Source organism: Schistocerca cancellata, chromosome 1 (assembly GCF_023864275.1).
Source record: "Schistocerca cancellata isolate TAMUIC-IGC-003103 chromosome 1, iqSchCanc2.1, whole genome shotgun sequence".
Classification (NCBI taxonomy): Eukaryota; Metazoa; Arthropoda; class Insecta; order Orthoptera; family Acrididae; genus Schistocerca; species Schistocerca cancellata.
The window spans coordinates 731232179-731251030 of NC_064626.1; the positions used below are offsets into that span (position 1 = coordinate 731232179).

Below are 18852 nucleotides of genomic sequence, written 5' to 3' on the forward strand. Positions count from 1 at the left end.
GAAGCCGCTGTCTCTCTGCTGCCGCGTGAAGGGTCACCACGACAATGCTCACCGTGCTGAAGGTCTGTAGTGTTCCAGACGTTGTCGCGCTGATCGCGTGGTCGCTTCTCTTGCTGAAAACGAACACATTTGCTGAAGGTACAGGGTGACAATTATTGAAATACATGAAATAAAAGCGTCATAACTTCTGAGCAGTTTGCGTTAGGACGTTCAAACTGCACTGCTGGCCGCAGGGCATGATGGGAATTACTATGTGCTTGTATGGTTTGGTTTAGCGACGAAGCGCACTTTCATTTGGATGGGCTCGTCAATAAGCAAAATTGGCGCATTTAGGGGACTGAGAATCCGCATTTCGCGATCGACAAGTCTCTTCACCCTCAACAGGTGACTGTGTGGTGTGCAACGTCCAGTCACGGAATAATCGATGCAATATTTGTTGATGGCACAGTGACTACCAAACGGTATTTGAAGGTTTTGGAAGATGATTTCATCAAGATTATCCAAAATGACTCTGATTTCGACAAGGTGTGGTTCATGCAAGACGGAGCTCGACCCCATCGAAGCAGGAGAGTTATGTCCTGGAGGAGCACTTGTGGGGACCGCACTCTGGCTCTGGGGTACCCAGAGGCCACTGGCTTGGGCCTCGATTGGCCTCCATATTCTCCGGATATGAACACATGCGACTCCTTTTTGTGGGGCTATATTAAAGACGAGGTATACAGCAATAACCCCAAAACCACTGCTGAGCTGAAAACAGCCATTCAGGAGGTCATCCACAGCATCGATGTTCCCACACTACAGCGGATCATGCAGAATTTCGCTATTCGCCTGTGCCACATCATCGGCAAGGGCAAGGATGGTAGGCATATTTAATATGTCATAACCTAAATCCGAATATCTGTAGCGATGTTTACATGTTGAATAAAGTGAATGCACGCCGAATTTTGTAACTAATTTACGTTTTTTTTTTTTTTCCTGTACGTCCTAGCGACAATACTTCTGCCCTCTCTGGCCCTAGTCTATCGGGGTCGTTCACATACTGCATGGCGTTCAATGCCGTTCCTCTCAACCCACCGATTCCATACCCGAACAACAGTCGCGGATCCCGACCAACGCGAGCTGCAGTGTCTTGGAACAGTGAACTGCAGCCTCTAGAGGCCACGAAGACATCAGAGTGTTGCAGATGTCACAGCTGTCAAGTGTGGTCTGGTATTGTCATAAAGAAGGCGAGGATGCTCCATGTGTGGATCAACTCTTCAAATTGGAAACTGAAATGCTGATCACACGCATATAAAAAATGTAGTACACTTAATGGCAATTTGACTTTCGTAGCATACCACTTTCATGGTTATACAAAATTTTTGTTCTACGTAGTTTCACACTAATTATATAGATTTTTTGTGTTTATGCATGTAAACTGTACTTGCATCAAAATTAATTGTTTTTTGTTACATAAAAGCGGGGAAGCTACGCAAGCATCTAATTTTTGATTACTTGCAAAATGCAATTTTCATTTTGTAACGATATAAAATACACAGTAGCCTGCATTGAACGATTTGCGGTTCTAATTATGTGAAAAAGAAACCAACAGATAAATAACAAGGAGAAGTCGTCAGCTCCCGTTCCTGTCTCACTCATTCTTTTACGTTTCTTTTCCCACCAATGTTACCAGTACGATTGCTAATCTTACTATTTACTACATTTATCTACAGTACCAAAACTACCGAACGATATCTTTGTTAGAGAGAAACTATTGACACAATTCACGACCAGAAGAGGAAATGGGCCAAACGATAGCGGTAGAAGAAATGAGTACTCTGCGCCGAACACCACAATGTGGTTTCAGTGCACAGAGGAAAAGGCAAACTGCCTATAATATCACTATCTTTTGTCTGAGATTCTGAATCTTATTTTGTAATTCTTTCGCTTGTAAAATAAATAGTTTTACATTTGGTAACAGTATCGAAAAGTTTTTACTATTGAGTCATAACCTAACTGTGACATTAACATTTCTTTCACGTAACATTATTGAGCAGTATTCATTTACCCATTCATAAAACACAATTTTTTGCTTTAAAAACATATCCCTGGCTTTCTTTACTTTACAACTAAAATTTTATAATGAATATTGGAAAAAAATGCAGTTAACTGTTGAAAGAGAACTGAGACTCAGTCTTTTGTATCCGATCTTTTTACTTTTTTTCTCTTTACGGAAGTCACCAGTAGTTCCCCTTCCTGCTCTTCTTCTCACCCCTTCCCAAGCGCGGTTTCTTAGAACTGTTTCGCAACGAAAATGAGCTTGTGTTTGAACAGCCGACCATTTTCCTAAAAGTATCATGGTTTACTTGATATATAATTATTAATTTATCAACACAAATTTTAGTGTTCACTGATTAGCAGTATTTAGCTACTAAAGGAGAATCCCTAATGTGGTTTCACTACAGAGCAGCCACAATACTAGGTATTCATGTTGTAGACTATTTTGTCCGTACTCTTACTTTAGTTGTAGCTCAACTGAAAACCGCAATATTGTCCGATAATACTGATAGCTTCTACAACGCAGCTATTACAGCTTTTTCGATAAAACATGAAAGTTTCCTAATCATATGTATCAGAACTCTAATGACTTCGAGGGAAACTTTTGCATTATCATAACAGAAGTCAATATAAGTGCTCGCGAGTTATCATTCCGCAAATAAGTTTTTTTTTCTTTTTTACAGACTTTTACTGGAAGCAGGATGTCGTCGAGTGATTCTCTGGGTCCACCTGCCACCTTCCTGGGCGACTACCACATGAAGTTCATTAAAAGACTGACGTCAAGCAATCTTTTACGGAGACCTCATTTCACGATCTTGAAGGTAAATCTTAGACGTTGCACTCTGATTTTTGCATTTATCTGAATCATATTATTAGTATCCACAGACATATTTCTTTGCAACAGCTTCCTTATTTGCTTTTATTTCATTTCCTAAGACCATGAAAGATTTTTTTTTACTATTTACTTAAATAGCAATATGAATATGCGATGTAAGCGCTGTGGCAATGAATAACTTTTCCTAAGTTTCTACGTTTAGAACATTTTTTAGATCCTCACTAATGACCAACGTTTCCTCACAACAACTTTTCTTTTTTATGAACCTGTATGTAAAATTTATAATAGGAATTTTTCTGCTATGAACACTGTATTGAGATGTACTGTCGCTGTGCTGTACAGCAGGAAACGATTAGGATGACGCAGTAGTTCACTAACTAGGACCGTACTTTGGAAGAAGGCATTTACAATGCTTTGCATATCGTTTGAGATTTATAGTTTAATTCTCTTTAAAAATTCTTTTATGGTGACGATCCCTTCGTCCAAGTGACGGTGATCCTTTTCCTAGTATCCACTGAGATAAATTAGCACTTCGCCTGTAAGAACACAGACTTATGTGAGATGTCCATTCCTCGACACCAAATAATAGCAGCAATGTTGTCTACTGTAGGTATTATCGGGTTTCCCTCTTCAAAATACCGGTGATGGAGGATATTATTTTTTGAAATAGTTAGCATTATCATTTGGTGTTAGCCATCGTTACACGAAGCGCAGATGTCGCCGACAGATGCAGTCTAGCAGTTTTAACACGTTTCATACTTCATTTGTCAGGCGTTTGCTCTACTGCAGGAATGCAATGCTGTTCTGTATGAATATTTTGTTGGAGTAAAATCTCAGGGCTCTGGAAAATAACTTTGAGCAGGAAATGTCCGGAAACGAAAAAACAGTCGCTCGTTGGAGAACTAATTTAATTTAAGGAAGTTAGTTTCCCTCTAAGGCAGAGACCATAGAGGTTAGGTGAATACTTGTCGGCTCCAAAACCTGCAGATCTGTTAACTTCGTGCGAAATCGTATTTTCATTCATCATCAAAATGCAATCAACAAACACTAAACTCTGGGAGCGTTCATAAGTGCCACTATTTTAAACCTCGATAATGCACATAAAGAGAAATAGCTGTAATCGGATGATAAGACTGTTAAATAGGTGGAACAGCTTGTAATCGGAATCAGAGCGAAGTACTGGCTGATATGTGTGGAGTCAGTCAAAAACGGACATAAGCGCAACAAAAAAATCAAAGAAACGAATACGAAAGGAACATTCAACAGGGATCATTCGGTCAGTCAAATTGGAACATCACTCAAGTGATATATGCTGAAGACATTGACTAGATCCAGGGAAGAAATAGTACTAATGAACAAGACCATCCAGACCAATCGAGCAGGTTTTGTATGCTTGTGAAATAGTAAAAAAAAAACAGAGCGTCTCATCGTTAGGTGGAATCCAGTGCAAGAAGTTTATTCCAGCCACCGCGAATGTGAAGACAAGCCTATGAAATAGCAATCACGTAGAATATGATATTTGCAAGCATTGTTCACAGCAGGCATATCACATCGGACAGAAGTCAGTGTGCGTGATCCATGTTGGGAATCGCGCTAGCTACATTCTCGGAAAAGTGGGTTTAGGCTCCAGATGAACAGAATATTGAACCAACCAGTAATATTTTATGAATGGAAGACACTGAGTATCTCTAGAAAAATTTCTATAATTTCCTTGTTTTTGAGTGAAATGTCTTTGGTACAGAGAACGGAGAATGGTGGAACCATTACTGTCGCGAGCTGGATGAAATGTAGAACCGCCGGAACGTTGTAGTACCGCTGAATATAGCAAATTTCTTGCATGGGTAAATCATACCAGTAAATCATGCCAGCCGATGGGTTAGTTTCTAGTGGAAGAAATCACAAATGAGAAAAATAAAAAAATGTTGAAGAGATGAATTCTTCATTGACCCGATGCAAATCGGAGCACATGACATGTCAGAGAGCAAGAAATATCAGAACACAGTAAAGGAGAAACATTTTAGATGCATGTGATTCCTTAAGCCTGATTTTGATACGATTATGATGATATACGTCACAGAAAAGAAATGACGAGTACTGCGTTTCTTATTTTGCGTGCACGTAATTATGTGTTTAACTGAAGGAATGTCCTGACAACGGTCTGAAAAAAAATCATTCTCAATGTCGGAAAATTACAGTAATTACACAACATGTGGTAACCTTGAAGAGACAAAACGACCATTGTTTTCAGTCTATTTCACTGACTGAAAAGACAGTGTTACTTGCTCTTTCTGAGAGTTTACATTTTACGCCGCCGTTTGTAGCGACGTTCAGAATATAGCCTAGGGTGAACATAGACCCAGTGTAGCTCTTGAAACTCAGATGAAATGGGTAGTTGTTTGCCTCGACGATGTGTTCGTGCTGATACACGATTTTTACAGCTGGGCACTACAAACTGAAACGATCAGATGTAATTGGATAGGAAACACTGAGGTTAAGAACGTTGGTAGAGTAGCTGGAGTACACGACAAGTTCAGTTAAATTTGATGTCGTCAGGTTGAAGCAAGCAATCTATTTGAAACACATTCTTTTATTTACCAATTTCTGGCCTTGTAGTCTAACGATAAAGCGCGTGCCCGGAAACAAAGGCCGCGTGATCGAATCACGATGGGACCGTGGTTCGAGCTAACATCCCAAAGATGTTCGGGCTCACATGCGGTTCCTCTTCGTCGAAGTGTCTTGGCTCAAACTCGTCTTGGGGTTAAACCGCACGTTTCGCATTACACGCCCTAAATTAGACACTTGTGACTTTGGTTAAACTGGCTGATGGCAAGTTTGCGAAATTTTATGTTTAATATAACATATAACTACAGTAATAATAACATCGGGAGCTAAATTAACGACCCATAAATGATATAGCCCACAGAGTTGCGATTTGGTTAGAATAATGTTTATTCAGAAAGCAAACTAATAGCGGCAGTAGTCGTATTTAGAATTACTATTACACTATATCCATTTGATACAGTTCGACTATTCACAGTCTCATCGCGTAACACAAATCCAACACTCCACCTCGTTATTTACGCGAAAAGTTAGAGTTCACACCAGGCGCGCGGCTGCTTACCGCTCAGAGACTAAGTCCCGCAATACCACACAATGCGAAATTTTCTAAGTCGTTTCACTTCCTAGCTATCTAAAGACCCGACAGTCCGCTTTCGCGTCTCCACCAGCACTGTACCTTTGGTGTCTAGACCAGAACTGTCCGTTTTTGCGTCTGCACCCGCACTGCTCTTCTGCCCGTCCCCGACCGCGTCTCCGGCGTGCCGAACTTCGTCGCTCAACTGACTAGTGCAGTTCCCTTTCCTGAAGCCGTCCATCTGATTGGCTACAGTTTATTCTACATTATTTTATATTTTAACATATTTAAATAATCAAAGCTTGACCACATTCTCGTTCTAAATAAAGTAACAATACTATCCATTATATAATAAACGTTAAATTCTTTTACATAAAACCAATACAATTTCCTTCCTAGCTTTGAATGCCATGGCCAGTAGCCTTGCACCAATGTGCTTTCTGATAAATAAATAAAGAACAAAAGTAACTATTATGCACTAAAATTTACAACAAATATCCTATTACCTAATGATTCAATAAGGTGTCATGCTGTCATCGTCCAGTGTGTTTTGAGAAGAGGAAATGATGATCTGATGCTTAACTGAAAATACAGATAATTTAAATTTACTAAATATTTTAAGCAAATAAAGTTACAGAGTTGATATTTACAACCTTTGTCATTTTAATGATGCGCTTCTATATGAAATGTCGATCGTCAAGATCGACCAAAGCGTTCAGATTTTAGCCTTCAGGTTCTTTGTTACAAAACTTGTGAATTTCACTTTAACAGTAAATGCTAAACTGTTATAGATATGATCAATATTTAAGTTTTATTGCGATCACCTGAAAATTTATGGAAGATGGTAGATTAAAATTACTGTGGCTTCAGGCTTCATTCCCTGCATTAAAACAGGATTAAATAGTTTTCATATATGTTTCCCTTTATGGCCGATCTTCGGTCCGTCATATTTAACACTGCTACATCTCCCTGGCCACAAACGGCTTCTACGGGATTTCCCTATGACGTAGGTTCTGGTCTGTCTCACTCGCACACTACAGCACTTGGCCTCATTCAGCACAATAGACGCCTGTGAATTTGCGCATCTCGAGGCGAATCTGCGCTCTTTGTGGCACACAGTCCTGGACGTCAGGGTTCGTACTGAAGGCTGACTCTTTCGCCCATATATTTAAATGAGTGCGGGAAGCTCGTTAACTCACAGTGGGATGTATCAGTCTGCGTTTAACTTGACGCTGACGCTGAAAAGATGAGCCTATCCTTGGCTCGAGGTGGTGCAGTTTAGACAAAATTTGCCATTTCTGCGGTTCCTGTAAAAGAGAGAAAGATATATTACCACTCTTGTTGATTGGTCCTAGCTGGTGTAATCTGAAAGACACACTCTGCTGAGGGATTAGTAAAACTTAATCCCTCAGCAGGTCAGGCCAACGCGTGGTTGGCCTGTGATGAGGTTGTTGGCCCAGCGCGTCTCATCGTTAGGTGGAATCCAGTGCAAGAAGTTTATCCCAGCCACCGCAAATGTGAAGACAAGCCTATGAAATAACCATCACGTAGAATATGATATTTGCAAGCATTGTTCACAGCAGGCATATCACATCGGACAGAAGTCAGTGTGCGTTGATCCAAGCTGGGCTGCGGGAGCGTTCCGTCTTCTCGTAGAACTTCCTGGCGATGGCGCGAATCCTATATCGGAGAGGCAGGATCCCGGTGTCCTCGTGGAGTTGGCGCGTCGAGAAGCGCCTCGGAAGATGCATAGCAGTCTTCAGGGCGCGGTTCTGCATCCGCTGCAGAGTCACAATGTGAGCATCTGCGGCTTTCCCCCAGACCACGGCCGCATACTCTAACAGTGGGCGAACCAATGTTAGGTAAAGCGTGATAGCGTGTTGCGGTGGCACTGCCTTTAACTTAGCCATCACATCTCATTTATGTGCAGATTCATTGGGAACAGCACGTGACTCCGATTCATGTTATCTGTAGCTGCCCTTTCCCCAGTAGGATTACTGTAGTAGGTAACTGACACGCTAGTCGTCGAACTGGCGTCCAGTCGAAGGACTTGCACCAGACCGTTGAGCCACACGGATTGTTATTACTATTATTATTATTATTATTATTATTATTATTATTATTATTATTATTCTCAAATGCCTTGATCGTCTCTAGTGGACTTGATAACAAAATTATATACCAAATGCGATGAAGACTTTTGTGAATAAAAGACTATACGTGTACAGAAAATTAGCTAAAGAGACTACTAGAAAATATTCCTGCGATGTAATCTTGAATCCAACCGAAAGCTTTTATATTAACGGAGACGTAATTAAAGGTAGATTTTCGGGACTGGAATAACCGAGCAAGGCTGTTGAGTGCTATGACATCGGATTCTCATGCAGCGGAGGATGAATTCAGATCGCAGGCCGATAATTTTGATTTAGACCTTTTTTAATGCGTCTACGTTGATGCTGGGCAAGGGCGATACCAAGCCTGTTCTCTTAACGGCCTACTTATCGCTAGGACTAAAAAGACTGGCGAGCAGGTAGGGAGCAAGCAAAACAGGAAAAGTGACGCGTTTGTTGTCATGCTTATTCAATCTACGTCAGAGAGGTTGCGGGCTCGGTAAAGGTTAACTCCAGGTAATGTTGCTAGATGAAAGCTATTATATCTTATGAAACGGCTGAAAAAGTTGAAAGAACAAGTTTTTACTAAGGTATCTATCACCGTTGAGCGTGTGCGTAACTATCATGCAAAAGGCGTAAATACCTGATGCTGTTAAGCGTGGAAGCGCATAAACATCAATCGTCTTCGCTCCACCGTGGAAGTAGCCGAGCAAACTGATACCTCTTCTTTCAGACCTTTGCAGTGGTCGCAGCAAAAGACATTTACATGGAACACAACCATGAGACCATGAGGCACTCGCACTGGCTTGTACGGTTATGTCGGAATATTCTCTCTGGTACCTCAAGCCTTATGATGTTCAGGGAGTGTAAAATGGAGCATTGTGGAATGTTAACCAGCAAATGCGTGCATTTCCAGGCATAATTACAATGTTAATAGTTCTTTCACATTTCAGGAAAGCAATGCACAAAATCTACATTTCCTGAAATATCTGCTATTTGATTTCAATACTATGTCCTCAGTGGCCTTAGGTAGTGTTTGGAAATTATAAAGTGCTTATTTTAATAAAGCATATCGAAACAGTAAGCACATACGAAAAACTTAACAGCTTAAAAATATCGTTTTTCTTATAGATGTCATTGCATGCTCGAGAATTCAACTTTTTTTCTTATGTTTATACGGTGATGTAATAGTGGTGTGATAGTTATATTTTTATTTTCATTTATTGCCTGGAACTAGAAGTTGAGCTGAAGGAAGTATGATCGTTGTTTGCAATATCTCAAATTTATACTTGATAAATAAACTTCCAGTTGTTATTTTTCACAAGTTCGTTTTTTGCCTGATTTCCAGAACAACCTCAAGTGCAGGATTTATCCCTTTTCCTTGAGAAGTGCTGTAGCTGCCTGTGCCGTCACCGTGGCGTTGTACATGTCAGATGTTGGAGTAATACCGCAGATGGTTGATGGAGCAGTCACTCATATTGAAAGGTAATGCCTACATATCTAGCATTAACTGTAGCTGTTAAGCGTCGTGGCATGTTACATTATTGGAACGTGTGCTGATGCTATAATAAAGTAAATTAAGCGACAATATAAGTTACATACATCCTTTCTTGATAATAGACAGTATGTATCCGTGGAGACTCTGGGTCAATTCGTTTATGACGTCACGTGAGCAGCTCAATGCCTTATCCATGACATACAGGCTACACCCTCCTTGTCAGTTACGTTATTACTCTTATCAATGATGTCATCAGACTTATCAATGAGGTCGTTACCATCACGCTGCAATTCATATCCTCCCCTCTTCCCCCCCCCCCCCTCCTCCCCATATCCAGTCACCACGGATATTAAAATGAGGCAGCGAGTCACAATATAGCTGTCAAATTACTTCATTTGAACTGCGTAAAAATGGCGCCAAGTACAAAGATATTTGCCTCTGAATTGCATAAAATGGTGCCATGGTCAAAGATTATTAATGAAAGACACAAACACACACACACATTTTACGTTTTTCTACATTTTTCAGCTCTTTAAATAATTTACAATAAAATCAATCATAATCATAATTTTTCAGATCGTAGTAACCCGGAGCCAATGTATTCACCTTATCTGCAAGCATAAAAGGTTTATGGTCCTGTGCAGATAAGCCAAGTTAGTGTTGTTTAATATCAGAAATTACATCGTGCATTGATTGAATAACATATCCCAGATTTGTTTTAACTTCCGAATCCAACACACGTTGCCTGTAAACATCTAAGTTTAACCCATGAATAGGACAGCGTTTTACCCACTCGTTCGCTCTGTGCAATACGCGTCCAGACTCAGCCTCGAGTGCATAAATCTTTGTTGTAGAGTGACGAATTCGGTAACAACTTCACCACTCAGTTCGTCATTTATTAATTCCACGTATCTTATGTCTGCAAGTGGAACATACTATCTGTTATTTACAGGGAAAGCCGAAGTATCAGACCTTGTACGGATATCATTCCTGATATCCTCGTAAATGTTAGGAGTTTTAACGTGATAAATTAAGCTAGTGATGTTTATGTTGCGTAGTTTTACATGATTTGCCGGAAACGTGATTAATATATACCCGTAACGAAAGTCAATAAGAAGGTTTTCAGAATATACAAAGTAGCAATTCCTAACGCAATGCGCATTTAAAAGAGTACATTAAGCCTGTACAATTCAGTGCCAACTAAATTTTCGTTAAAAATTACACTTCTGCGAAAAATTGGTTTGGAAATTAATGTAGCTGCTCCAATCCACCTTTCCAGCTGTAGCTATTGTTGTGTCCTGCATGATTTGCACATTTTGCATGGTTTTTCTAAATAAATTTTTATTTCTCAGTTTGAAAAAAGTTTTTTCGAAGTCATTGTTTGCTTTCATATGTTTTTGTGCATTAATCTCAATGTAAGACTTGCTTCAAGGAGCTTATCTAAATGATAAAATTCTATGAATACATTTAAAACCAATTTATGTTGAATACATTGTTTCACATTTTTGTAGTGAATAACATAGTTTTCCTTATCATACAAGGTCGAAATTAATTCATGGGTTTGGATGCTACTGCTGACGTTTATCTCGACGTAAAGGTACTCTCAAAGAAAGTTGCGAATATTCTCTGCTAATTGGAGCCACTTCTAAAATGTACCCTGTGTCTGAACCGTCTGGTATGTTTTTTCCACATCAAAAGTTTCAACACTCTCTGGAGAAATCCATACAGTATTGGACACTGAAAGATACTGTAATATAGTCCAGCTGTAATGGCTACTCATATGTTGATATATAATGTAAGATTCACCAATTTTATCATCATAACTAGCCGTGAATCTGTTTTTGGAAACGGCATGTCTGTAAGAACAATGGACAATACCATCTCTTATGCCTCTTTTATCAGAGTGGTGTTGTGCGATATAGGTAATAAGCTGCAATTCTACTTTAGCAATTTGCAACAGAGCATCCAATGACAAGCCAGGTGCAGCAATGTAATGCACATGATCCAAATCATAGTTCTAAAGACATAGACTGTAAAAGTTTTTGAACACATCAGCAAGAAGTAGCACGTTGGTTTTCAATTATAAGACAGCATAGTTTTCAGGTGTTGTAGACTTGAATGCATTCCGCATATTTCGTCTTAGCTACTCATCTCCTGTTATCTTTTCTCCTGCTAATAAGCTTTTCAGGTTGAAACTAATTAATCTTCCAGTGAACCCGATTCATTACTCATATTGTCATATGGATAAATTTCCTTCTAGATTAACTAGATTAATGAGTAGATTATCAGAGAAACATGTCCTCATTATCTTTAGTTCATCTGATTACAGGTATGTTGCTCATTTTTGAATGAGCACATAAAAAACTCAGTGAAATGATAATTCTAAATTTAAAATTACAGTGCCTCTCTTGGTGCAGTACTGCAGTACCCTTAACAAATGATTTATATTTGTCCCTATTCGATGATGCAGAGAAACACGAACATGATTTAACTTCTTTGTCACCATACGTTGTCGTTTGTTCACATATGTTTACGATGAAGGAATGTCTGTCATAATTCTTCAGGTTTTGGAGTGTGACTAGAATTGTATAGAGAGATCTGTAGAGTACATTACACCTGGCATGTGCTATACCTCGATGTGCACCAGTGAAATGGCAGTGGTCCCTAAGTTTAATATCTTCTTCTTTAAATGGTTCCTGGCAAATATGTTGGCAAAAAAACTGCCGAGTAAAACACTAATTCCTCTTTGGGACCTACTTCCATCTTCTTATTTTGCAATGAAAACTCTTTCACGTTCTCAGCGATTGAAAACAGTTGTTCAGTAAACAATTTTATGCAACCGCAACCTCTAAATGATTTAAACTCTGAATACTATAGTTGTAATAGGCTATAGTTAAACGTATTTCATCAGAATATGAGCCACAGTTACTACTATGACTGGAAGCAGTAACTTGTTCTAATATACATCTGTATCAGCATAAATTACAAAAGACAACTTCATTTGGTTGCTTTTTGAAATAGGAACCTGCAACATCAACAGATTTGTATGTTTCTTGCAATGACGCATTGTAACATAAGGTGGTATAACTTGAAATTTTTTCTCATCCCTCTTGTCATTTACAAACCATCCAATTATAATCTGAATGATGGTTGCTGTAGACAATAACAGAGACATATTCATTCTGCTTTTCGAAGATGTGAACTTGTTCCAGTTCTAGAGGGAACGGTGTGTTAACAGAGTTTATTTTGTTCACATGTGGCCAATATTTCGCTTCAAGGCCTACATGGTTATCTACAGAATATAAAACTTCTAGAATTGACCATATAAAACAAGCACTGTGTTTTGAGCTGACATTTATTACTGCATGTTTATCTGCTGTGACCTTGTGCAGCTTTTTTTTGTACAACTTTGCATAAAAAACTTTACATTAACATGCAGCTGAGCTATTTCTTTCAACGCTAATACGCTTCTCGGAAAGTCACAAGTTTCTTTAACAGCTTGTCAGTAACTTTAGTTGAGTACCAACTATCTGCAATTTTGATGGAATTAAACACATATTCTTTGTATTGAGATACAATTGTTTTTCTTCGCCTGATTTGGAAAACAGAAACTTGTATTCTAACAAAAATTTTATTTTAAGATGTTTGTTAAATAGATGGACTCTGTTCTGAAAAACGTAATAACAGGCATCCAAGAAACGTCTAGGCCCTTTAAAGCTACCACTGTTAGCTATCACACCAGTACATATTCTACTTCTGCATACATCTACATAGATACTCCGCAAGCCACCGTACGGTGCGTAGCGGAGGGTACCCTGTACCACACTACTCGTCATTTCTCTTCCTGTTCCACTCGCGAACAGAGCGAGGAAAAAACTGCTATCTATATGCCTCCGTATGGGCCCTAATTCCTCGTATCTTATCTTCATGGTCCTTACACGCAACTAATGTGAGAATAATTCGGCAAACAGCTTCAAACGCCGGTTCTCTAAAGTTTTCTCAATAGCGTTCCTCGAAAAGAACGTCGCCTTTCCTCCAGAAATTCCCACTTGATTTCCCGAAGTATCTCCGTACCGCTTAAGTGTTGTTCGAACCTACCGATAACATGTATAGCAGCCCGCCTCTGAACTGCTTCGATGTCCTCCTTCAGTCCGACCTGGTACGGATCCCAAACACTGGAGCAGAAATCAAGACTAAGTCACGCCAGTGTCCTATATGCGGTCTCCTTCACACCACACTTTCCTAAATTTCTTCCAGTAAACTGAAGTCGACCACTCGCCTTCCCTACCACAGTCCTCACGTGCTCGTTCCTTTTCATATTGAAATATGAACTCAACATCGAGCCATGCAAGATCATTGATTGCATCTAATTTTATTTGTTTAGGCGTTGGTTCATCCATTATTGCGAACCTGATACAAATACAATAATATTACTAGGTTAGTTTCAAAGTCGATAATAATGTGCATGATGTTCTGCCTACCGGGAAACCTGTCCATCAGTCGTCTCCGTTAGCCTTCTTCTTCGATCGGGTACTGGACGACAGCCACTGCTGATCTCCAACCGCTGTTCCGATCGTGTGCTAGACGTCAGCCGCTGTTGCAGATTCTGTAATATTGGATAAGGAAACAGCATCCTTGAGTTACGGAAAGTAGGTTAATTTGAAAAAGACATCATAGTAGCATTTATAGGTATGGCAATGTCTGAATGGACTGGAAACTGTCAAAAGGAACGCAACTCTGAAACATGCATAACAAATTCCCATCAACAGAAATGTTTCGCGAAGAAGCAGAATCAGTAGTTGAAAAATGAAAGATTTACATACTTTTCTTTTTGTAGAGGATTGCCACAAGAGTCGCATTTCGTTATGAACTTATCTATTTTTCTGGGGACTACAGTCATTGCTTTCTCCAGCTGCCTGCAGAAACATCAACACTCAGTGGAAAATAAATAAATAAATAAAAACATGGATAAGTTACAGCAAGTAATCAGTAGGTGAAAGATGTAACATTGTTAATACTACTACATATGTGATATTAATATTTTTTTTTGGAGATTTGCAGACGTGTCCTTGAAAGAAAAAGCATTGGACAAGGATGATGGCTGTAATGGCACATCAATACCTAGCATCAAGTGGTAACCCTGCTTTTATAACACCCCCCCCCCCACCTCCTGCTGAGTCTACTGAATAGTTTCGAATGCTTCTAAGCACTTCCAATCCTTCCTGCTGAGCCAGCAAATGGTGGCGGGAAAGAATCTGAACATGTGCATTGAAGTAATTTTCTTATCTCACGTTAAATGTCTAGTCTCCACGTTCCCACCAGTGTTAGACGTGTTTGAAACTGTTCCAACTGGAAGAAAGCTTTATAAGCCCTGCATTGCTGACATAAGCACCATATTTCGTTTTCCACATTTCCTTGTTTATGATCTTGAAGGAATGTCTTCTTCAGGGTAGGCATAATCAAGGAAATTAAACCTTAAATGGATGTGTCGAACATCTGTATTTCAAGAAACAGGAAACATATATGCAGATTCAAGGAACTCAGATCCCAGTGTTGGTTTATCACCTCTGTCCTGCACGGTTACACTGGCTGTTTCTTTTTACCAATAATTGTAATTTTGTTGTGAAATTAGGTCCCACAGATGAGCCCTGCAAGTTCCAGTAACAGTACCTTATCAATCCCATCTACTTGCGAGCTGCCGACCGGTGACAGCCGTTCCCCGCTGCCTTCGCCGAAGTGAACTGTCAGAGAAGGTGTGGTACTGTATGCAATAAAGTTTGTGTTACAGAAAACAACTGCAGAGTAAAACGTAACGAACTGGATCAAGCCTGTTACACGATTTGAGACTTAACAGAAGGCGACATCCAAACATTTTCAGAACTTCGACGTTTATGTGATAGAGAAAATGTATTACTTGCAAACAAGACAAATCCTGTAGTACAACATGAGTGACTGCAGAAAGTATATATCAACATCAACGTAAAACTATCTTCTCTAGAAACTTTGACCTCTAAGTGAATGAAATTCGTTTTGCATGACTGTTTGAGATTCTCATCGATTCAGTTTTCTTATGGTCTGTGGGAATGCATGCCTTGTAGTATTTTTTGACTTCTTGTTCTTTTTAGCAGTTTGTGCAAATAAAATACCATGTCATGAGGGATGGAACCTCCAGTATAAAAGGAGTGAGAGAATATTGCGTTGTCAGCAGAAAGCAGTAACTACAGAATCGGTTGGTCAAGAGAGCTCAGCGACTTTGAATTGGTCTACTCATCGGATGTCACCAGAGGAACAAATCTATCAAGGACATCTAAACCCTTCTAAAAGTTGCCCAAGTCAAATGTTGGTGATGCGATTATGAAGTGGAAATGTGAAGGAAAAATCATAGCTAAACCAAGACCAAGCAGATCTCGTTTACTTTTGGACAGGGACTGTTGAGCATTGATGAGGATGATCGTAAAGAATCGCATGAAATCATCAGCAGGAATCATTTGGAAGTTCCAAAGGGCCACCAGCAGTAGGGGTAGCATAGTGAATGCATAACGAGTTAAAAGCAATCAGGTACATTGCTCGACCAGCTCCTCATAAACCATAAATTTCTCTAGGAAATGCTAAGTGACACATTAGTTGGTGTAAGGGGTGATGCCACTAGGCAGTGGGTGACTGAAAACGATTGATTTGGAATGGTTAATCACACAGTAATGGGGGTGTTTTTAGTGGTTAAGGTTTGTACCCTTATTTTTATTATGAAAATACTAACTGCAGAAGGATATAAACATATTTTACAGATCGTAAGCTGCATACAGAGTAGGAGCATTTCGGAGATGATGGTTGTTTGTATCGTCATGACAATGCACCGTGTCATAATGCAGTATCTGTAAGGCAATGGTTTGTGGACAATGACATTCCTAAAATGGACTGAACTGCCCGGAGTCTTGATCTGAACCCGATGGAACACCTATAGGACGGGATGGAACATCAAATTCGCTCCAGCCCCAATGTCCATTATCACTACCTTCTCTGCCATCGCGTCTTGAGGAAGAATGGGTTGCTTTTCTCTACAGACATTCAGACACCTCGTTGAATGTTTCCCCAGCAAAATTCAAGCCATGATAAACGGGAAGTGTAGTCACGTTCTATATTGACGTCCAGTGTCACAGCTTTGCTGTAACATGGAGGACAATTTGTTACAGGTTTGCTGTAACATGACAATCTGAAGTGCCAGGCAATAACTCACATGATAATAAAGTTAAAGACTCGGTTGCAGAATGAATGAGAACATTGGCTGAAAGATGCTCGAAAACAGTGTGTGTTCACGGATTTGCAAACATTTTTCATATTGAGCAGTACGCACTGGTTCTTGAGAACACATGGTAAACTATCGTGTTTGATTTCAGATTAGAATTGAAAATATAGGCCAAATTATTGTGCCAATATTATGTACGTGCCTGACACTTAACAGAGTGGGCATGTAGCGCACCACTTTGCTGAGTATCTACGTTATCTCACTTCCTGAGGGGAGGCATCCACCTGTTTCACCTGTGAGATGCTATGGCTTGACTTATGACGCGTAAGTTAAACATCAGTAATTAATTTTTTGCCCCCAAAATTATGATTGAGTTTCCCTGAATGGGCGTCTCATGCATCACGTATGCCTTTGAGATTGTGTTCCTTGAAATGAGGAAAGCGGAATGTGATGCTTATGGTGACACAACAGGACTTGCTGACTAATTTCACCACTTGTCGACAGATCACATTTTTGATATGTCAGCACAAGTTGGAAGTGGTTTCAACTTGTTGACTGAGCATTAAGGCGTTTTATAAATGTATAAAACCCACTGTGCGTAGCTTGTCATTGTTGCTGAACCATCTTAAACATCATCATCATGGTCATCATAGCCATTGCCATCATTCAACGGACATGTAAGTTAAAAAAAAAAAAAAAAGGTTCAAATGGCTCTGAGCACTATGGGAATTAACGTCTGAGGTCATCAGTGCCCTAGAACTTAGAACTACTTAAACCTAACCTAAGGACACCACACACATCCATGCCCGAGGCAGGATTCGAACCTGCGACCGTATCGGTAGCGCTGTTCCAGACTGAAGCGCCTAGAGCCGCTCGTTCACAGCGGCCAGTTGTCAAGCTTGGAAAAAATAAAAGTGTATGCTGTGTATTTCTTTCTATTATTTTCAGTTTCTAGTTTTATTCTGTCATATTTCTTTTTTACGTGTAGATGCCATGAGGATGAGGTGCAGTTAAGAACTTGCAAAACGCTGACGAGTTTGATGCTGGGGCTCGTCCTGTGGATGATAATGGTGACGAGCGTCCGCTACTCGCTGAGTACCCTTCTAGTCTACAAGGGCTGGATTTATGAACGAGAAGGAGGTTCTAAGCCGTCGCTACCGACAAAGCTGTGGTTCGCGCTGCTGAAGGCGCTGACGTTCAAGCAGCGCCCCATGCTCTGCAGCTACCAAGGCGTGCTGCCCAAGCTACCTGTGCCAGCGCTGCGTGACACTGTCCGACGGGTAAGCTACATCGGCATAATATTCACATGTATACTAAAGACAAAGCTGCGCTTTACGGTACAAGCAATATTCGTCACATAGTAGAAGCAATGTCGAGAGAATTTTGCCGGACAGACATAATTCAGATAGATAGCCGTTCTTGCCAAAAATAAGAACTTGAGCGACAGTGTGAACTGAAGACTACGAAAGATAGTCAAGGAAGAATATGATCAACTGTGTGCTCACCACGAGATGGTCTCAGATTGTGTGAAAAATCACTAACAACAAGTTGTGGTCGAATTGCTCGTTACGTATGATTTTCGATGAGCAGTTGTGTTACAGCAGGAAATCACCAACTGCAACCCGCCAACAAACTAAAAATCTGTGGTCGTTCCTTGTTTAGAATATTTTCCGATGTTTCAGGTTGGTTATAAAAACTACCTTTTTGTTGTTCCTCCTCCTTAATTCTTCAACCTCGATAAGATTGCACTTGAGCTAGACCTATCGAGCCTTTGTTTTCCATCAAAGTACTCATTTGAGTAATGTGGGGCCCGGATCGTATGCTTTTGTACATTGTATTGACTCAATGTGGGTGATTTTAATTGCTCAAGCCGGAAGTGAGATCCAGTACGCCTTTTATTATTATTATTATTATTATTTATTTTTTATTTTTTTTGCATTTGCTAAGGATAAGCAACTAAAAGTTGCCTCGCAGGTATCTGTGACGACAGCACTT

The 18852-nt window shown here is 39.9% G+C and overlaps 1 protein-coding gene across 1 annotated transcript in view; it reads left to right on the forward strand.

Annotated features, from left to right (window-relative positions):
* LOC126185281 (carnitine O-palmitoyltransferase 1, liver isoform-like) overlaps window positions 1–18852 on the forward strand; it is a 129350-nt gene that overhangs the window by 80481 nt on the left and 30017 nt on the right. The window contains exons 2-4 of the mRNA XM_049928116.1: window positions 2721–2858; window positions 9465–9601; window positions 17846–18137. Of these exons, the coding sequence (XP_049784073.1) occupies window positions 2739–2858; window positions 9465–9601; window positions 17846–18137 (549 nt within the window). The 5' untranslated portion in view covers window positions 2721–2738. The remainder of the gene's footprint in view (window positions 1–2720; window positions 2859–9464; window positions 9602–17845; window positions 18138–18852) is intronic.